This window comes from Schistocerca gregaria, chromosome 5 (genome assembly GCF_023897955.1).
Source record: "Schistocerca gregaria isolate iqSchGreg1 chromosome 5, iqSchGreg1.2, whole genome shotgun sequence".
Taxonomy (NCBI): Eukaryota; Metazoa; Arthropoda; class Insecta; order Orthoptera; family Acrididae; genus Schistocerca; species Schistocerca gregaria.
This window is the reverse complement of record NC_064924.1, coordinates 632,274,181-632,297,125: the sequence shown is the minus strand read 5'-3', so window position 1 is coordinate 632,297,125 and position 22,945 is coordinate 632,274,181. Positions and strand designations below refer to the sequence as shown.

Genomic DNA, 22,945 nt, shown 5'->3' with positions numbered 1-22,945 from the left:
ATACTGAAGGGCGAGTTCCCATCTCCGGAGTTCGGATAGGTTGGTGTTGGTGGGAAGTATCCAGATAACTCGGACGGTGTAACACTGTGCCAAGATGTGCTGGCCGTGCATCAAGGCATGTTTAGCCACAGGGTGATCCTCATTACCAACAAACACTGTCTGCCTGTGTCCATTCATGCGAATGGACAGTTTGTTGCTGGTCATTCCCACATAGAAAGCATCACAGTGCAGGCAGGTCAGTTGGTAAATCACGTGGGTGCTTTCACACGTGGCTCTCCCTTTGATCGTGTACACCTTCCGGGTTACAGGACTGGAGTAGGTGGTGGTGGGAGGGTGCATAGGACAGGTTTTACACCGGGGGCGGTTGCAAGGGTAGGAGCCAGAGCGTAGGGAAGGTGGTTTGGGGATTTCATAGGGATGAACCAAGAGGTTACGAAGGTTAGGTGGACGGCGGAAAGACACTCTTGGTGGAGTGGGGAGGATTTCATGAAGGATGGATCTCATTTTGGGGCAGGATTTTAGGAAGTCGTATCCCTGCTGGAGAGCCACATTCAAGGTCTGATCCAGTCCCGGGAAGTATTCTGTCACAAGTGGGGCACTTTTAAGGTTCTTCTGTGAGAGGTTCTGGGTTTGAGGGGATGAGGAGGTGGCTCTGGTTATCTGCTTCTGTACCAGGTCGGGAGGGTAGTTGCGGGATGCGAAAGCTGTTTTCAGGTTGTTGGTGTAATGGTCGAGGGATTCAGGACTGGAGCAGACTCGTTTGCCACGAAGGCCTAGGCTGTAGGGAAGGGACCGTTTGATATGGAATGGGTGGCAGCTGTCATAATGGAGGTACTGTTGCTTGTTGGTGGGTTTGATGTGGACGGATGTGTGCAGCTGGCCATTGGACAGATGGAGGTCAACGTCTAGGAAAGTGGCATGGGATTTGGAGTAGGACCAGGTGAATCTGATGGAACCAAAGGAGTTGAGGTTGGAGAGGAAATTCTGTAGTTGTTCTTCACTGTGAGTCCAGATCATGAAGATGTCATCAATAAATCTGTACCAAACTTTGGGTTGGCAGGCTTGGGTAACCAAGAAGGCTTCCTCTAAGTGGCCCATAAATAGGTTGGCATACGAGGGGGCCATCCTGGTACCCATGGCTGTTCCCTTTAATTGTTGGTATGTCTGGCCTTCAAAAGTGAAGAAGTTGTGGGTCGGGATGAAGCTGGCTAAGGTGACGAGGAAAGAGGTTTTAGGTAGGGTGGCAGGTGATCGGCGTGAAAGGAAGTGCTCCATTGCAGCGAGGCCCTCGACGTGTGGGATATTCGTGTATAGGGAAGTGGCATCAATGGTTACAAGGATGGTTTCTGGGGGTAACAGACTGGGTACGGATTCCAGGCGTTCGAGAAAGTCGTTGGTGTCTTTGATGAAGGATGGGAGACTGCATGTAATGGGTTGAAGGTGTTGATCTACGTAGACAGAGATACGTTCTGTGGGGGCTTGGTAACCAGCTACAATGGGGCGGCCAGGATGTTTGGGTTTGTGAATTTTAGGAAGTAGGTAGAAGGTAGGAGTGCGAGGTGTCGGTGGGGTGAGGAGTTTGATGGAGTCAGGTGAAAGGTTTTGTAGGGGGCCTAAGGTTCTGAGGATTCCTTGAAGCTCCGCCTGGACATCAGGAATGGGATTACCTTGGCAAACTTTGTATGTAGAGTTGTCTGAAAGCTGACGCAGTCCCTCAGCCACATACTCCCGACGATCAAGTACCACGGTCGTGGAACCCTTGTCAGCTGGAAGAATGATGATGGATCGGTCAGCTTTCAGATCACGGATAGCCTGGGCTTCGGCTGTGGTGATGTTGGGAGTAGGATTAAGGTTTTTCAAGAAAGAGTTTAGCCAAGTATGGAAGTGAAATGTGGACAATAAATACCTTAGACTAGAAGAGAATAGAAGCTTTCGAAATGTGGCGCTACAGAAGAATGCTGTAAGATTAGATGGGTAGATCACATAACTAATGAGCAGGTATTGAATAGAATTGGAGAGAAGAGAAATATGTACCACAACTTGACTAGAAGAAGGGATCTGTTGGTAGAGCATATTATGAGGTATCAGGGGATCACCAATTTAGTATTGGAGGGCAGCGTGGAGGGTAAAAATCTTAAGAGGGAGACCAGGAGATGAATACACTAAACAGATTCAGAAGGATGTAGGATGCAGTAGGTACTGGGAGATGAAGAAGCTTGCACAGGATAGAGTAGCATGGAGAGCTGCATCAAACCAGTCTCTGTACTGAAGATCACAACAACAACATATTTGAGGTTTTTGTAGCTTTACTGTTATATATATATTAAAAACAAAGATTCCAAGACTTACCAAGCGGGAAAGCGCCGGTAGATAGGCACAATGAATAAAACCCAAACACACACACAGAATTTGAGCTTTCGCAACCGGCGGCTGCTTCGTCAGGAAAGAGGGAAGGAAAAGGAAAGATGAAAGGATGTGGGTTTTAAGGGAGAGGGTAAGGAGTCATTCCAATCCTGGGAGCGGAAAGACTTATCTGAGGAGGAAAAAGGATAGGTATGTGCTCGCGCGCACACACACACACACACACACATCATGGTGTGATGTAAAGTAAAGTAATGTTGGCTGAAGTAGTTTTATTTGACTGATTATTTTGTACTAACTCCTTGTAGATAGTAATGAACATGCAGAGGGTTTCAGGTTAACCTCTGCAAAGATTTCATTTCTGTTTCTCAAAGAATAGCCACATACTCAAATTGTTACATGTTTCTGCTTGAGTCACTCAACTACATGCAGGAGATAAGACAATAAACTCAAAGACCTAAAATACCATATTTTTAAACATTATATCAGTTTTGTGAGACACTGATTACTTTATGCATTACTGTATAATGTAATGAATGCTGATCATAGCATTAATAATAATCCTGTCATTTTGTTTTGATCTCATATGTGGCAGTTACAGTAGGGGAAACGTACAGATATTACTAAGAAAATCTGTATTATATTGTCTTACACTGATACAGGATGGGATTGAAACTAATGACAGCAGAATTATAATGCTTTAATAATGGCAGTGAGTACTGATTCCATGAGAGGGCTTGAGGAGAAATAAGTGCCATATTTGAAGGATCACTGCCAAATGTATGAAGAGTGTACATTAATGGTGTCATTGAGGAGTACACAGAAACTCACTAGTTGTATAGTGAGTTACCATTTTCAATCATTTCCTTAGGTCAATCATTCAGACATAGTGATTTTAGTGTGAAAACACATTTTAAGAGAAGTGGATCAGTGATCTCATCATGAGGACTCCATAAGCACTTCCGACTGCGGTGAAAGCCTCTTAATCCTGATCGAAACACTGTTTCCTTTGTTGGTTTTGGGTATGGTGATTGTTGGATCAATACTACAACAAAATGCAGCATCATACTACCAAATGAGGTTCCTTTGAAAGGGACAGCAAGTTTCCTTCACGAGTTGAAGCTTTTGCTCCATCCCTAATGGCGTTCAGTGAAAGCATGCTTTGTGCTAAGTGTGAGTTGTTGTTGTTGTTGTGGTCTTCAGTCCTAAAATTGGTTTGATGCAGCTCTCCATGCTACTCTATCCTGTGGAAGCTTCTTCATCTCCCAGTACCTACTGCAACCTACATTCTTCTGAATCTGCTTGGTGTATTCATCTCTTGGTCTCCCTCTACGATTTTTACCCTACACGCAGCCCTCCAATACTAAATTGGTGATCTCTTGATGCCTCAGAACATGTCCTACCAACCAATCCCTTCTTCTAGTCAAGTTGTGCCACAAACTTCTCTTCTCCCCAATCCTATTCAATACCTCCTCATTAGTTATGTGATCTACCCATCTAATCTTCAGCATTCTTCTGTAGCACCACATTTCGAAAGCTTCTATTCTCTTGTCTAAACTATTTATGATCCACGTTTCACTTCCATACATGGCTACACTCCATACAAATACTTTCAGAAACGACTTTCTGACACTTAAATTTATACTCCATGTTAACAAATTTCTCTTCTTCGGAAATGCTTTCCTTCCCATTACCAGTCTACATTTTATATCCTCTCTAATTCGACCATCATCAGTCATTTTGCTCCCCAAATAGCATAACTCCTTTACTACTTTTAGTGTCACATTTCCTAATCTAATACCCTCAGCATCTCCCGACTTAATTCGACTACATTCCATTATCCTCGTTTTGCTTTTGTTGGTGTTCATCTTATATCCTCCCTTCAAGAACACCATCCATTCCATTCAATTGCTCTTCCAAGTCCTCTGCTATCTCTGACAGAATGTCATCGGCGAACCTCAAAGTTTTTATTTCTTCTCCATGGATTTTAATACCTACTCCGAATTTTTCTTTTGTGTCCTTCACTGCCTGCTCAATATACAGATTGAATAACATCAGGGAGAGGCTGCAACCCTGTCTCACTCCCTTCCCAACCACTGCTCCCCTTTCATGCCCCTCAACTCTTATAACTGCCATTTGGTTCCTATACAAATTGCAAATAGCCTTTCGTTCCCTATATTTTACCCCTACCATCTTCAGAATTTGAAAGAGAGTATTCCAGTCAACATTGTGAAACGCTTTCTCTAAGTCTACAAATGCTAGAAACATAGGTTCTCCTTTCCTTAATCTAGCTTCTAAGATAAGCTGTAGGGTCAGTATTGCCTCCCGTGTTCCAACATTTCTACGGAATCCAAACTGATCTTCCCCAAGGTCGGCTTCTACTAGTTTTTCCATTCGTCTGTAAAGAATTCGCGTTAGTATTTTGCAGCCGTGACTTATTAAACTGATAGTTCGGTAATTTTCACATCTGTCAACACCTGCTTTCTTTGGGATTGGAATTATTATATTCTTCATGAAGTCTGAGGGTATTTCGCCTGCCTCATACATCTTGCTCACAAGATGGTAGAGTTTTGTCAGGACTGGCTCTCCCAAGGCCGTCAGTAGCTCTAATAGAATGTTGTCTACTCCTGGGGCCTTGTTTTGACTCAGGTCTTTCAGTGCTCTGTCAAACTCTTCTCCAGTGTCATATCTCCCATTTCATCTTCATCTACATCCTCATCCATTTCCATAATATTGTCCTCAAGTACATTGCCCTCGTATAGACCTCTATATACTCCTTTCACCTTTCTGCTTTCCCTTCTTTGCTTAGAACTGGGTTTCCAACTGAGCTCTTGATATTCATGCAAGTGGTTCTCTTTTCTCCAAAGGTCTCTTTAATTTTCCTGCCATTTGTTCCCTTACGCTCTCCCTGAAACTCTGTACAACCTCTGGTTTAGTCAGTTTATCCAGGTCCCATCTCCTTAAATTCCCACCTTTTTGCAGTTTCTTCAGTTTTAATCTACAGTTCACAACATTTTGGTATCTCCAGGGTTCTTCCATGTATACAACCTTCTTTCATGATTCTTGAACCAAGTGTTAGCTATGATTGTTATGCTCTGCATAAATTTCTACCAGGCGGCTTCCTCTTTCATTTCTCACCCCCAATTCATATTCACCTACTACGTTTCCTTCTCTCTCTTTTCCTACTACCGAATTCCAGTCACCCATGACTATTAAATTTTCGTCTCCCTTCACTGTCTGAATAATTTCTTTTATTTCATCATACATTTCTTCAATTTTTTCATCATCAGCTAGTTGGCATATAAACTTGTACTACTGTGATAGGTGTGGGCTTCGTGTCTATCTTGGCCACAATAATGCGTTCACTATGCTGTTTGTAGTAGCTTAGCCGCATTCCTATTTTCCTATTCATTATTAAACCTACTCCTGCATTACCCCTATTTGATTTTGTGTTTCTAACCCTGTAGTCACCTGACCAGAAGTCTTGTTCCTCCTGCCACCGTACTTCACTAATTCCCACTATATCTAACTGTAACCTATCCATTTTCCTTTTTAAATTTTCTAACCTACCTGCCCAATTAAGGGATCTGACATTCCACGCTCTGATCCATAGAATGCCAGTTTTCTTTCCCCTGATAACGACGTCCTTTTGAGTAGTTCCCTCCTGGAGAAGTGCCTTACAATCACTGCAGAACTTGTATCCGACTGAGGCGATGGTCCAGCTGATACATGACCAACTGTACTTGCTCCAACAGCGGGGTACAGAAGTATCCTTCTGCTGGGTGCCTGGTCATGTTGGCATCTGGGGCAATGAACAGGCCGATCGGGCTGCCAAGGAGGCCTGCAGAGAGCAGTATGTGGTCCACTGTCCTATTCCCTTGCAGTCAGTCATCGCTGCACTCCACAGGAAGTGCATGGAGTTGTGGGAGGACGAATGGCTGGCGGTGACGGCCAATAAACTGTGGTTGATAAAGTCAACCACTCGTCCGTGGCGTTCCTCCTGCCAGTTGCTCAGGCGGGAGGAGGTGGCCCTCACACGTCTTCGGATCGGGCACTGTCCTCTCACACATAGCTTTTTATTACGGCGGTAAGATCCACCATTTTGTGATGCTTGTGGTGTGCACATTTCTGTCCGGCACATTTTAACAGACTGCATTTTATACCGTGATGCACGGGCAGAAGCACAAGTTGCTGGGGCTCTGCCTTCTGTTTTAGCTAATGATGAGACGTGTGTGTCTAGGGTTTTTAAGTTTTGTGATGTGTCTGGACTCTGGCCTAATATTTCAGGCTGGAGGTTTTAGTGTATTGCAGAGTGGCTGACTCCTCCCCTTTTTTCCTTGCGGTCAGCCAGCCACTTCCATCTGCTACATTGTTTTAGCTTCTTCTATCATTTTCTTCCTGTGTTTTCCATGTTTTACTGCTGACGCTCTGCTTGATCCCACGCTTTGGTGTGGGTGAGCACGTTTTTCGACGATTATTACCCATTTTTTCTGTTCCGTTTTATATTCCTGTTCTGGGATTTTTCTTGACACCCGTCTCACTAAGTTACTGAATGGGCGCTGAAGACCTTGCTGTTGTGCGCCCAAACCCCTCTACTACTACAAGAAGCTTCAGCATGGTGTGCCACAGGGATCAGAAATAGGGCCTTGCTGTTCCTTATCTTCGTAAATGACATAGGCTCCAATGGGCACACCTTGCAGTTTGCGGATGATACAACCTTGTTCTCAAAAGGAGACAATGTTGTACAGGCAGTCCAACAAACAGAAGTCTTGTTCAGTGAAGCTAAAGCCTGGTTTATCTTGAACAAAATGAAAATTAGTGAAGAAAAAACACACATAGGATTATATGCAGCCTCAACAATACTGGAGCACTGGGTAACGCAGCAGATGTTAAACTTCTGGGCTTTCTCATTGATATCAAATTAACCTGGCAAGAGCATACTAAACATGTATGTTCCAAATTTTCACGGGTCCTGTACCTCTTGAGAAAACTGAAAAGCATAGTACCAGAACAGTACCTGCCAACTGTGTACTATGCAATGTTCGACAGCCACATCAGTTATGGGCTGTTGTTTTGGGGCCATTCTACTGGCTGCAAGATGTGCTTTTACTGCTAAAGAAAGCAATGAGGATCATTACTTTAAGCAAAAAAACAGACCACTGTAAATCAATTTTCACCAGGTTAGGCGTTCTGACTGTTTACAGCCAGTATATATTGAACTGCCTTTTCGACATAAAGAGAAACCATGATATCTACAGAAAGAGAAATGAAGTTCACAAATACAGCACTCACATCAAAGACAGTATCGACATGCCAAGGTATCGATTGGTGGCCCTAAAATTGTTTAATGCTCTATCTGATGACATTCAGTCTTTACCATGGGAGCAGTTTAAAACTACTATTTTGTGTAAGCAACCCTTCTACAATAATGAAGAATTCTTCCCTAGTAATAGCATAATGTGTACTTGAGGTGCAGCTCAGTTCCATGACTCCAAAAGCAACCATTATATTTAATTTAATTGTATACTTGTATCTATTTTATTGTTGTGATATTACTGTAATCTAATTTATAACTTAAATATGTCTTCTGGTATTAAATTACTATCATAGTAGAGTTGTATTAATGTATTTTGATAATGTTGTATCTTGATGCTGTCAGTCTAGCTGTGGCTGGTGAATGACATAGAACTGGTAATAATAATGACCTTGTCATCATCAGGAAGTTAAACCATAATCTTTGGTCTCAAACACCATAGTGTTTGAATGACTGAAAATATTTGTGTGTAAAGTTTCTGCATCAAGCAGTCTCCCAGGTGTTCCACAAGGAAACATGCTTCTCTCCTTGGGTTTGCCAACTGCATTGTTAGAAGAATGTTGTAAAAACATTTTGGTGTACCTTGGCACAAAATTAATGCAGCGCAAGAACAAAGCAAGAAGGACTGGAAAACATGTCATATCTTTCTTCAAGAAATTCCAAAATACTTGCCTTATGCAGCTGTCCCCCCCCCACCCCCCCCCCACCCCCCCATGAACCATGGACCTTGCCGTTGGTGGGGAGGCTTGCATGCCTCAGCGATACAGATGGCCGTACCGTAGGTGCAACCACAACGGAGGGGTATCTCTTGAGAGGCCAGACAAACGTGTGGTTCCTGAAGAGGGGCAGCAGCCTTTTCAGTAGTTGCAGGGGCAACAGTCTGGATGATTGACTGATCTGGCCTTGCAACATTAACCAAAACGGCCTTGCTGTGCTGGTACTGCGAACGGCTGAAAGCAAGGGGAAACTACAGCCGTAATTTTTCCCGAGGACATGCGGCTTTACTGTATGATTAAATGATGATGGCATCCTCTTGGGTAAAATATTCCGGAGGTAAAATAGTCCCCCATTCGGATCTCCGGGTGGGGATTACTCAGGAGGATGTCGTTATCAGGAGGAAGAAACCTGGCGTTCTACGGATCGGAGCGTGGAATGTCAGATCCCTTAATCGGGCAGGTAGGTTAGAAAATTTAAAAAGGGAAATGGATAGGTTAAAGTTAGATATAGTGGGAATTAGTGAAGTTCGGTGGCAGGAGGAACAAGACTTCTGGTTAGGTGACTACAGGGTTATAAACACAAAATCAAATAGGGGTAATGCAGGAGTAGGTTTAATAATGAATAGGAAAATAGGAATGCGGGTAAGCTACTACAAACAGCATAGTGAACGCATTATTGTGGCCAAGATAGATACGAAGCCCACAGCTACTACAGTAGTACAAGTTTATATGCCAACTAGCTCTGCAGATGATGAAGAAATTGAAGAAATGTACGATGAAATAAAAGAAATTGTTTAGATAGTGAAGGGAGACGAAAATTTAATAATAATGGGTGCCTGGAATTCGAGTGTAGGAAAAGGGAGAGAAGGAAACATAGTAGGTGAATATGGATTGGGGCTAAGAAATGAAAGAGGAAGCCGCCTAGTAGAATTTTGCACAGAGCACAACTTAATCATAGCTAACACTTGGTTTAAGAATCATGAAAGAAGGTTGTATACGTGGAAGAACCCTGGAGATACTAAAAGGTATCAAATAGATTATATAATGGTAAGACAGAGATTTAGGAACCAGGTTTTAAGTTGTAAGACATTTCCAGGGGCAGACGTGGATTCTGACCACAATCTATTGGTTATGACCTGTAGATTAAAACTGAAGAAACTGCAAAAATGTGGGAAATTAAGGAGATGGGACCAGGATAATCTGAAAGAACCAGAGGTTGTACAGAGTTTCAGGGAGAGCATAAGGGGACAATTGACAGGAATAGGGGAAAGAAATACAGTAGAAGAAGAATGGGTAGCTCTGAGGGATGAACTAGTGAAGACAGCAGAGGATAAAGTAGGTACAAAGACGAGGGCTGCTAGAAATCCTTGGGTAACAGAAGAAATATTGAATTTAATTGATGAAAGGAGAAAATATAAAAATGCAGTAAATGAAGCAGGCAAAAAGGAATACAGACGTCTCAAAAATGAGATCGACAGGAAGTGCAAAATGGTTAAACAGGGATGGCTAGAGGACAAATGTAAGGATGTAGCAGCTTATCTCACTAGGGGTAAGATAGATACTGCCTACAGGAAAATTAAAGAGACCTTTGGAGAGAAGAGAACCACGTGTATGAATATCAAGAGCTCAGATGGCAACCCAGTTCTAAGCAAAGAAGGGAAGGCAGAAAGGTGGAAGGAGTATATAGAAGGTTTATACAAGGGTGATGTACTTGAGGACAATATTATGGAAATGGAAGAGGATGTAGATGAAGACGAAATGGGAGATACGATACTGCGTGAAGAGTTTGACAGAGCACTGAAAGACCTGAGTTGAAACACGACCCCCGGAGTAGACAACATTCCATTAGAACTACTGACAGCCTTGGGAGAGCCAGTCATGACAAAACTCTACCAGCTGGTGAGCAACATGTATGAGACAGGCGAAATACCCTCAGACTTCAAGAAGAATATAATAATTCCAATCCCAAACAAAGCAGGTGCTGACAGATGTGAAAATTACCGAACTATCAGTTTAATAAGTCACAGCTGCAAAATACTAACGTGAATTCTTTACAGACGAATGGAAAAACCGGTAGATGCGGACCTCAGGGAGGATCAGTTTGGATTCCGTCGAAATGTTGGCACACGTGAGGCAATACTGACCTTACGACTTACCTTAGAAGAAAGATTAAGAAAAGGCAAACCTATGTTTCTAGCATTTGTAGACTTAGAGAAAGCTTTTGACAATGTTGACTGGAATACTCTTTTTCAAATTCTAAAGGTGGCAGGGGTAAAATACAGGGAGCGAAAGGCTACTTACAATTAGTACAGAAACCAGATAGCAGTTATAAGAGTCGGTGGACATGAAAGGGATGCAGTGGTTGGGAAGGGAGTGAGACAGGGTTGTAGCCTCTCCCCGATGTTATTCAATCTGTATATTGAGCAAGCAGTAAAGGAAACAAAAGAAAAATTTGGAGTAGGTATTAAAATTCATGGACACTTTGAGGTTCGCCGATGACATTGTAATTCTGTCAGAGACGGCAAAGGACTTGGAAGAGCAGTTGAACGGAATGGACAGTGTCTTGAAAGGAGGATATAAGATGAACATCAACAAAAGCAAAACGAGGATAATGGAATGTAGTCAAATTAAATCGGGTGATGCTAAGGGAATTAGATTAGGAAATGAGACACTTAAAGTAGTAAAGGAGTTTTGCTATTTAGGAAGTAAAATAACTGATGATGGTCGAAGTAGAGAGGATATAAAATGTAGACTGGCAATGGCAAGGAAAGCGTTTCTGAAGAAGAGAAATTTGTTAACATCGAATATAGATTTATGTATCAGGAAGTCGTTTCTGAAAGTATTTGTTTGGAGTGTAGCCATGTATGGAAGTGAAACATGGACGATAACTAGTTTGGACAAGAAGAGAATAGAAGCTTTCGAAATGTGGTGCTACAGAAGAATACTGAAGATAAGGTGGATAGATCACGTAACTAATGAGGAGGTATTGAATAGGATTGGGGAGAAGAGAAGTTTGTGGCACAACTTGACTAGAAGAAGGGATCGGTTGGTAGGACATGTTTTGAGGCATCAAGGGATCACAAATTTAGCGTTGGAGGGCAGCGTGGAGGGTAAAAATCGTAGAGGGAGACCGAGAGATGAGTACACTAAGCAGATTCAGAAGGATGTAGGTTGCAGTAGGTACTGGGAGATGAAGCAGCTTGCACAGGATAGAGTAGCATGGAGAGCTGCATCAAACCAGTCTCAGGACTGAAGACAACAACAACAACATGCAGCTGTTGTATTGTTTAGACACATTTTCGTCTGTATGTCAAACTGTAACTTTCTTTTACGCTTTTGCCAAATTTGGATTGTGCAGGTAGAATGATCATGGCTGTTGTATGCAGGAAGTACCTGAAAGTCATAGGAAAGAGTTGGTCAGCCAGCAGGCTGCCTTTGTGGAAGAAATAGATGTCTTCAGGAAGCTCCATAATATTCTCAGGGATTACTCTCTTTGGCAAGTGTCTGATGTGTTATTGTCAAAGACTGATTGTAAGCCGGGCAATAAAGAACTTTCTTCCACACAAGTGACTTATAGGTTGGTGTGTCCCCTAAGTTCTCTCATACTTTTTTCTGTACTAATTGTGAAATGCACTGTGCAAAAATCTTGCACTTGGGCTCCCCTCTCTGCTTGGCATCCCAAAGAAATGCTACTAATTGTGGTACATGCTGCACAGGAATCTTAACAGCTGTGGCACACCTGACAACCCTATCAGCGTAGTGACCCAAGCAGCAGCTTCTATCGCTTGAGCCTTAAACTATACCCGAGTGCAAGTATATAATGCTGTTAAATACTGACCAGCCTTTATCTAGGAGGTACAGTTACTTCAAGATAGATCTACGATCATCTACGATCATCTTTTTCCTCTTCTCCTCCTACACATTTATGTATTTATTTCTTGGTTCCATCCATGATATATGTTTAAGAGTTTGTTTGCCTTGAATTTTGTGTAACAACATTTGCTGCACTGTTTATTTTGTGTTATCTTCTGTTCTGTTGTCGCCCACCTTAACCTAGTCTGCACTCTATTCTGTATTCTTATATGCTTCCTTCGTCAGCTGCTCTGCTGTGGTTTTGAACTTCACAGGTTTTTAAAAGAAGTCCGCTGCTGCCATTTTAAAACTGATTTTCCTCTCATTCTGCTTTTCTGTGTGTACCCTGACAAAAGGGTGACTTTCTTGCTGACTGATTGTATCATCTTTTCCAGTCAGTCCATTCCTCTATTTTTTTAGGTGAAGAAACCTACATGTTTCAAAGCCACCAGTAGTAGTTTTGGTATCTTTCTTTTTCTGTGCATATTAGTCTGTTACAGAGAATTCCTTTTATCAGTAATATGTCAATTATTGTTGGGTTCAGTTTCAAATAAAACCTTCTTGTGTAGCCTCAGAAAAAAACATGTTTGCAATTAAATATCATGCTCGATTATAGTGAAATTGAAGTCTGTTTGAGACCTTATTGAGTAATGTAATTATCAGAGACTAGTTTATCAGTGAAAACTACCATGGTAATATGACGTGTTTTGATGACTATATCTGCTTGCTCATAAACTAGTGACCTCTCTGTCTTGATGTAGTGCGCAGTTGGAGATAAAGTTGATGAAATTATTATTTACTGTGTGCTGATGACCTGGAAGTTGTCAGGTGATGGAATGCAAACTCTGAGCTTGGAGTATATGGAACTGAATAGGTGTATGAAAGTAGAATAAACAGAAGTGTGTAAAGACAATTTTAAGTACATAGCAGTGAATGGTGGATGTGTGTGCACATGTGAAACACATTAGAAAGTTGAACCAACATTCAAGGTTTCATTCTTATGAATCTGTTGTGTGTGTTTATGTGCTACCTATCATTTGTAAACGGGATGTTGGTTTTTCACATTTTTGTTTGTCGTTTCTTTTGTAGAATTTCCATTTCCATAAAGTAGCAGAATATATCTGTATTTCACAGGGTGTAATATTGTGAACAGTCTAGCTCTTATAAGAGAGGAATTTGTTAGCCAAAACTTAATTTCATAACATGCTTTGCAGTTGAATTTGTAGTGCAACATCTTTTAGTATAAATGGATCAGTTATTAATATTATTTTTTTCAGCATGTGCATGTTCATGTAATTCCAAGAAGGCCTGGGGATTTTAAGGATAACGATGAAATATATCGTGAGCTGGAAAAGCATGACAAAGAAGAAACAGGATGGAGAAGTGAATCCGAAATGGCAAATGAAGCTGCAGCTTTGAGGAGACATTTTTCACTTTCCTAGTTTGTTCGTTTTGACTGTGTGTATGTCTAGATGGTCACTGCTGTTTTAATAACCTGTTGTGTATATTAATGTATCTTAAATGAGAGAGATAGTAAAATAATCTTTACTGATTCTGTATGTCATAAAATAACTTTTATCTATGACTACCTATCAACACGCAAGTAGCTGAAGTGGCATCAGCTCGAAAGACTTGCACCAGGCAACCAGCCCACGCGACAGGAGGCTCTAGCCATACAATGTTTCATTTCATCTGTTTATTTACACAATCCAGATGATTTATCCATTAGTGGGATACTGTCAACAGTTGATGTAAAATTCCAAATGCTCCATCCACTAGCAGTATCTTATCAAAGTTTTGTAATCACCTTCGATGCAAAGGCACTGCAGCCTTTAACTCATGATATGCTTGTCGGTTTCATAAGGTTTTCTTGAGAAGATGGCTAATTTATTCACAAAACTGAAACAGAACAAATTGTCCTATTAATGATGAAATTGCATTAAGCCTTCACTACTTCACATTAAGCAGCAATTCTCTAACTGAAGTTTGTAAGCAGATGTTATATTTGCTTCAAATGTTGTGAGTTACTGCAACATTAATTGTTTTGTTGATGGACAACAGGCATTGTGTCTATGTGTAAGACATTTCCCTCCACAGAAATAAATCACCATAAAAATACATACTGAGAACAATTACCTAAGTGAGATGATGCAGTTAGTATGGTGTTGCCTATGTTATTGCACATGTAATGCTTTCCAGTTGTGTGGGATGTGTTGCTTAATGATCTAGCTGATTATACAGTTTGTAAGGGGTATTAGTGCAGATATTTTGATTTGTGATACCTTAACACATTGATTTCCGTGATATAGTTGGCATACGACCCCTTGGGGCCATTTACTTTTTTTCAATATCCTGCTTTAGTTTGCTCCAAGTAAACTTGTTAAGTGCAAATAAAGTGAAAATATGGCATTTTAGTTCCTTTTTTAATTTTTTTATGTGAGTTACATATTATTCACATGGCCCCAGAGTAAAGGTACCAGGTGTGTCATTTTATGTCGCTAATAATTTTATGTTTGTACTCCTGTCAGTTTTTCATTCTACTGCAGTGTCATTCCATGTCAAATCAACGCACTTTAAATAAAAATTTTACCTCACCCTCTTAGACTTTGCTGAAAGTTGGTATATTTATAGTGGGTGCTGAAACTAAGAAAAATACCACATTTCAATTTTTTACCTCAAACCATTGCTGAAATATGGTCATGTGAACTTTTCAAAAACTGGCCAAAAGTGTGTGAACAGACTTTTTTTAAATTTCCCTAGGAGCTGCCCTAATTGAGCTAGAGAACTGGGAAAGGTGTCATTTTGCAGCATTTTTCATGCTCTTTCCAGTATAGACAAAAAACATAACTTCTAATTAATAACCTTTTTCAAAATGGTAATTAATATTTTGATTAAATTTTTTTTACAAAAAGTACATAATTGAAAATTTTCAAAATATTCCCATAACTACTTCATACTGTTGTAAATCACATAGCAAAATATAAATGTGGGATGATGATGGGTTCATTGTTAAAAAAAATTATTCCGGTCTCTTGTTTTTCACTAATGGCCCTACAGTAGAGGACTGTATACATAGGGCTTGATGTCTGTACAATAATTCAGGGACTCAAGCCATTGTTGAGATTATGTAGTCTGCCTTGTTACCTTCTAAGGCTTTGTGTGCCTACAGCATTATTGTGCACTATGGTTTTAGTGCAAATCAACTGTTACCTCTGTGTTGACCAGTCTGTATCTATTATATTTAATAGTTCATTTTCAAGTAAATCTATACATTGAAGGACAGTTTATAAGTGGTTTTTGTATAAATATGGAACCAAGTAAAAAGTGCAGTGCTGTAAGAGTGCAGTGTTGTAATCCATTGAAGAAGTCAAATCATTTTATTAGAGACAGAAAAAAACTGAGAAATGTCACAACGTGGATGCCCAAATTATTTCCTCAAATACCAAGTGGTGCCAAGATTTGTGATAAATGTAGGAAACATGTAACCAAATTGAAAAATACACCAGAGCCCATCAGTGATGATAGTGAGGAAGAAGAATCTTTTAGCTCAGAGATAATCATCAGAGACCAAGCCCCTGACTTCACTCCAACTTCAGTAGCTGTTAAAACATTTAACACAACACTTCAAGAACTAGGTGAGTCCCCAATTGACAAGAGAAAACTAACATCTAGGCATTACACCAAATCAAAAGTGAAGAAAATCTCATCAATGACACGGAAACTTTTTGTTGCTCCTGAAACTTCTTCGTCAGATACTGATACTGATGAATCTTAAACGAAACTTTAAAAATTCTATAAATAGAGTAAAAAAACTAATGATTCTTACAAGTTTACCTGAAAAGTGGAGTGGTAGGAAAATAATTAGGGAATTTAATGCTCCTAATTACATTGTTCGGCAGTCCAAAAAAATTTTGAAAGAGAAAAGATTCATGGAAGGTCTAAACCCAAAACCAGGGAAGTGTTTACCAACAGAAACTGTCAAAATTGTACATTCATTTTATGAAAATGATAAAGTTAGCAGGGCAATGCCGGGTATTAAAGATTGTGTGACAATTACAGAAACAAGTGGAAATAAAACAAAAATATCAGAAAGACTTATTTTGTGTAACATTAAAGAAGCTTACAAGCATTTTAAAGACAAGTTTTCTAACATAAAAATTGGTTTCTCTAAATTTGCTGAGTTGAGACCAAAACATTGTGTATGAGCTTGGCGGAGTAGCACACACACTGTCTGCGTCTGCACAACTCACCAAAACATCATCAGTTGATTGCAATATGGGAAACTGTGAATACTGCCCAGGAGAAACTGTCATACATAAAATGAAAACTTGATTGAACAAGTTCAGTTCCGACAGTGGATGTCAGTTGACCGATGTAATCTGGAAATTGTTCAGAAAACTTCTGAAGAATTCATAGATTTATTTTGTAGTAAGATGTCGACTTTGATTCGGCATGACTTCATTGCCAAGCAACAACGAACATTCCTTAACTCCACAAGAGAAAACCTTATGGAATTTGAATTTGTTGTCATATGTGATTTTTCAGAAAATTATAATATAGTTCTACAGGATGAAGCTCAGAGTTTCCACTGGACAAGACAACAGATTACCATTCATCCTTTTGTTATATACACTCCTGGAAATTGAAATAAGAACACCGTGAATTCATTGTCCCAGGAAGGGGAAACTTCATTGACACATTCCTGGGGTCAGATACATCACATGATCACACTGACAGAACCACAGGCACATAGACACAGGCAACAGAGCATGCACAATGTCGGCACTAGTACAGTGTATATCCACCTTTCGCAGCAATGCAGGCTGCTATTCTCCCATGGAGACGATCGTAGAGATGCTGGATGTAGTCCTGTGGAACGGCTTGCTATGCCATTTCCACCTGGCGCCTCAGTTGGACCAGCGTTCGTGCTGGACGTGCAGACCGCGTGAGACGACGCTTCATCCAGTCCCAAACATGCTCAATGGGGGACAGATCCGGAGATCTTGCTGGCCAGGGTAGTTGACTTACACCTTCTAGAGCACGTTGGGTGGCACGGGATATATGTGGACGTGCATTGTCCTGTTGGAACAGCAAGTTCCCTTCCCGGTCTAGGAATGGTAGAACGATGGGTTCGATGACGGTTTGGATGTACCGTGCACTATTCAGTGTCCCCTCGACGATCACCAGAGGTGTACGGCCAGTGTAGGAGATCGCTCCCAACACCATGATGGCGGGTGTTGGCCCTGTGTGCCTCGGTCGTATGCAGTCCTGATTGTGGCGCTCACCTGCACGGCACCAAACACGCATACGACCATCATTGGCACCAAGGCAGAAGCGACTCTCATCGCTGAAGACGACACATCTCCATTCGTCCCTCCATTCACGCCTGTCGCGACACCACTGGAGGCGGGCTGCACGATGTTGGGGTGTGAGCGGAAGACGGTCTAACGGTGTGCGGGACCGTAGCCCAGCTTCATGGAGACGGTTGCGAATGGTCCTCGCCGATACCCCAGGAGCAACAGTGTCCCTAATTTGCTGGGAAGTGGCGGTGCGGTCCCCTATGTCACTGCGTAGGATCCTACGGTCTTGGCGTGCATCCGTGCGCCGCTGCGGTCCGGTCCCAGGTCGACGGGCACGTGCACCTTCCGCCGACCACTGGCGACAACATCGATGTACTGTGGAGACCTCACGCCCCCACGTGTTGAGCAATTCGGCGGTACGTCCACCCGGCCTCCCGCATGCCCACTATACGCCCTCGCTCAAAGTCCGTCAACTGCACATACGGTTCACGTCCACGCTGTCACGGCATGCTACCAGTGTTAAAGATTGCGATGGAGCTCCGTATGCCAAGGCAAATAAATTTCAAAAGATTCCAAAAAAGATGTACTATTATTCTAACGGTTCTGCCGCTCAGTATAAAAATAAGAAAAACTCCCTGAACCTTTGCCTTCATGAGGAAGACTTCAACATAAAAGCTGAGTGGCACTTTTCAGCCACAGCACATGGGAAAGGGCCTTGTGATGGAGTAAGGGGTTCAGTAAAGAGACTGGCTGCTCGTGCAAGTTTGCAAAGGCCATACCAAAATCAGATCCAAACCGCATGAGATCTATTTGAGTGGGCAGTAGATAATATCACAAATATTGATTTTGCATATTCCACTCAAGAAGACTACACTGCTTCAGAGATCTTCTTGCAAAGCCGACTTGAAGAGGCATTGACAATCAAAGGAACACAGCAATTTCACGCTTTCATTCCCAACACTACATCAAAATTAATAGTCAAATAGTTCTCAGGTGATATGCAGAGTTGGGAGAGGGAAGTAACTACATCACAAGACAAACTAAAGTTACAAGATGTATCAGGCTATGTCATCACTTTATATGGCAGAAACTGGTGGCTTGGGTACATTTTAGAAAAAAAATGAAGAACTTGATGAAGTGAAAATAACTTTTCTTCGTCCATGTGGACCAGCTAAGTCCTTCTCTTATCCTACACATGCAGATGTCCTGTGGGTGTCAGTTGTGGATGTTCTTACAAAAGTGAATCCATTTTCTCCAAAAGGGAGAACATACAGGGTGTTTCAAAATGGACCGATATATTTGAAACGGCAATACAAACTAAACGAGCAGCGATAGAAATACACCGTTTGTTGCAATATGCTTGGGACAACAGTACATTTGCAGGCAGACAAACTTTCGAAATTACAGTAGTTACAATTGTCAACAACAGATGGCGCTGCAGTCTGGGAAACTCTATAGTACGATATTTTCCACATACCCACCATGCGTAGCAATAATATGGCGTAGTCTCTGAATGAAATTACCTGAAACCTTTGACAACGTGTCTGGCGGAATGGCTTCACATGCAGATGAGATGTATTGCTTCAGCTGTTCAATTGTTTCTGGATTCTGGCGGTACACCTGGTCTTTCAAGTGTCCCCACAGAAAGAAGTCACAGGGGTTCATGTCTGGCGAATAGGGAGGTCAATCCACGCCGCCTCCTGTATGTTTCGGATAGCCCAAAGCAATCACACGATCATCAAAATATTCATTCAGGAAATTAAAGACGTCGGCCGTGCGATGTGGCCGGGCACCATCTTGCATAAACCACGAGGTGATCGCAGTGTCGTGTAAGGCAGTTTGTACCGCCACAAATTCACGAAGAATATCCAGAATGTTCAGATAGCGTGATGCAGTAATTGTTTCGGATCTGAAAAATGGGCCAATGATTCCTTTGGAAGAAATGGCGGCCCAGACCAGTACTTTTTGAGGATGCAGGGACGATGGGACTGCAACATGGGGCTTTTCGGTTCCCCATATGCGCCAGTTCTGTTTATTGACGAAGCCGTCCAGGTAAAAATGAGCTTCGTCAGTAAACCAAATGCTGCCCACATGCATATCGCCGTCATCAATCCTGTGCACTATATCGTTAGCGAATGTCTCTCGTGCAGCAATGGTAGCGGCGCTGAGGGGTTGCCGCGTTTGAATTTTGTATGGATAGAGGTGTAAACTCTGGCACATGAGACGATACGTGGACGTTGGCGTCATTTGGACTGCAGCTGCAACACGGCGAATGGAAACCCGTGGCCGCTGTTGGATCACCTGCTGCACTAGCTGGGCGTTGCCCTCTGTGGTTGCCGTACGCGGTTGCCCTACCTTTCCAGCACATTCATCCGTCACGTTCCCAGTCCGTTGAAATTTTTCAAACAGATCCTTTATTGTATCGCTTTTCGGTCCTTTGGTTACATTAAACCTCCGTTGAAAACTTCGTCTTGTTGCAACAACACTGTGTTCTAGGCGGTGGAATTCCAACACCAGAAAAATCCTCTGTTCTAAGGAATAAACCATGTTGTCCACAGCACACTTGCACGTTGTGAACAGCACACGCTTACAGCAGATAGACGACGTACAGAATGGCGCACCCACAGACTGCGTTCTCTTCTATATCTTTCACATCACTTGCAACGCCATCTGTTGTTGAAAATTGTAACTACTGTAATTTCGAAAGTTTGTCCGTCTGAAAATGTACTGTTGTCCCAAGCATATTGCAACAAACGGTGTATTTCTATCGCTGCTCATTTAGTTTTTATTGCCGTTTCAAATATACCGGTCATTTTTGAAACACCCTGTACATTCTTAATGAAAGTGATGTAAACCAAACCCAGTCAGCTTTATTAAAATGTAATTTGTGAAGTTCCAAGACAATTTATTGGGAAACTGCTTTCAACTCAAAACTTAATTTTTGTCTCAGGTTAGTATTAATGTATATTTTATAGAAAGTTGTTTCAAAATTATTGTTAGTACCTATTGTGTTAAATTTAGCTATGTACAGATACCTGTTACTCAAAAACAAGCACTAGGTATTTAATTTGTTTAATAGTTCCATTTCAAACATCATAGACCAGAACTGTTATGTAAATACTTGTACTTATTCATACTTTATTTCAGTTTGCAGTTAAATGCTCAATTTCTTGTTTTTGTTATATCGGTTAATATACGGTTAGTGAAGTTGTTTGAAATTAAAATAAGGAATCGACTAAATTATAAAATATGCTGATTGGTTTTGGTTTAATAAGGTGATGTTTTGATATTTCTAATACTTTTTTTACTTACCTTTCAGTATATTTTAAAGAAATTCATGTTGGTTAAAGGTCAATTTGGTCAAACTAGGGCTGTTAGTTAAAAATCAAGAGTCCGGAATAATTTTTTTAACAATGAACCCATCATCATCCCACATTTATATTTTGCTATATGATTTACAACAGTATGAAGTAGTTATGGGAATATTTTGAAAATTTTCAATTATGTACTTTTTGTAAAAAAAATTAAATCAAAATATTAATTACCATTTTGAAAAAGGTTATTAAATGTTGCAAAATGATACCTTTCCCAGTTCTCTAGCTCAGTTAGGACAGCTCCTAGGACAATTTTTAAAAAGTCCATTCACACATTTTTGGCTGGTTTTTGAAAAGTTTACATAGCCATATTTCAGGAATGGTTTGAGATAGAAAATTGAAATTTGGTATTTTTCTTAGTCTGTGTCCACTATAAGTATACCAACTTCCAGCAAAATCTAAGAGGGGAGGTAAAATAGGTGTGTTGATTTGACATGGAATAACTCTGCATTATTTGTGCACACTTCCAGTATTGCTTCCCTGCATTGTTGCTACAGTCTTTATTCAGTGTTGTTTGTTCTGTAACAGAGTAATATTGCGGCAGAAGAAAATGTCTCGCAGAAGTTATGAAGATGAACAAAGGCATGTGCAGTAGCTTTTAGATGAAGTTATAGGCATAAGTGATGAAGACCCTGTGTATTTATTTGGTGATATCTCAGACGAATTTTTAGCAGAGGAGACCGAAAGCAAAACCGGAAGTTCTGATGATAGAAACACATCAGCGAAGGTAGGAAGAATAGTTTTATGTCCATATTCAGTCAAAGAACCAGACTTCACAGCGGTAAAAACCAGGCAACAAAGCATCTCTAACCGTGTTAGCGCCATAACTACTGCAGTTGATTCAGGTTCAGTTGAAGTACAGTGTAATATCAGAAAGTTCTGAAGATGACACACTTAGAAGAAATTCTAATGATATTGTCTGGAGGCCAGTTACGGGTAGAAATATGAAAAACTTTACATTTATTCATTCCAGTTCTGGTGTAAATGCTTCTGTTCCACCAACTCTTAAAGGCAAGACACCATACAATTTTCCAAATGTTTTGTAACTGTACGTGACTCAGCAAACTAATTTGTACGCAAAACACGTCTTAGGAAGTCATTCAATAACTGTTAATTCACGACTGAAAAAGTGGACTGATGTCAGCAAAACTCAAATTGAACAACTTTTAGGATTTTTGTAATCCATGTCACTAAATGTAAAACCAAGGATTCCAAAGTATTGGTCAAGAAATATGCTCTAACACAACAATATAAAAAAAACGGTATGTCATGCAGTCGTTTTGAAATGCTTTTATGTATGTGGCATTTTTCCGATAACAACCAGTGCCCACTGGGAAACCGCTTACTCAAAATTCAACCTCTTATTGATAAATTACTGCAGAGATTTAAATGTGCAGTTGTGCTGGAGAAAAGTTTGCATTGAAGAAACACTTGTGCCACTTTGAGGAAGACTAGGGTTTATTCAGTATATAAAGAGTAAGCGCCATAAATTCGGAATTAAATTGTTCAAACTTTGTCTGAACGGTGGCTACATATGGAATATGAAAGTATACTGTGGGAAGAATGCAAACCCTGGTGTTCCTCTTGCCACTTCCGTTGTTATGAGTCTGATGAGTGGATTACTAAATGAGGACAGAATCTTATATACAGACAATTTTTACACAAGTGTTCGTCTAGCACACCAGCTTCTTGAACAGTCAACACATTTAGTCGGTACTCTAAGATTAAACAGAAAACTAAATCCTCAAGATGTTGTACAGGCAAAACTGAAAAAGGGACAACACAAAGCAAAGGAAAGTACCTCAGGTGTTGTAGGACTGAAATGGAAAGATGAGAGGGATGTTCTGATGCTGAGTACTGTTCATGGAGAAGAAGAAGCAGAAGTTCAAACCAGAAAAGGCACAAAGAAAAAAAAAAAAAAAACAGCAATGATAATTGACTATAATCAGTCAAAGTCTTATTGATCTTGCTGACCAAGTGAAGTCGTACTCGCATTGTCTAAGGTGGGGTGTGAAATGGTACAGGAGC

At 41.0% G+C, this 22,945-nt stretch overlaps 1 protein-coding gene across 1 annotated transcript in view; it reads left to right on the top strand.

Moving 5' to 3' along the window:
• Positions 1-13,798, top strand: part of LOC126272515 (nitrilase and fragile histidine triad fusion protein NitFhit) — a 67,627-nt gene extending 53,829 nt beyond the window's left edge. The window contains 1 exon segment of the mRNA XM_049975417.1: positions 13,521-13,798. Coding sequence (XP_049831374.1) covers positions 13,521-13,685 — 165 coding nt within the window. The 3' untranslated portion in view covers positions 13,686-13,798.
• Positions 13,799-22,945: the final 9,147 nt, after the last annotated feature.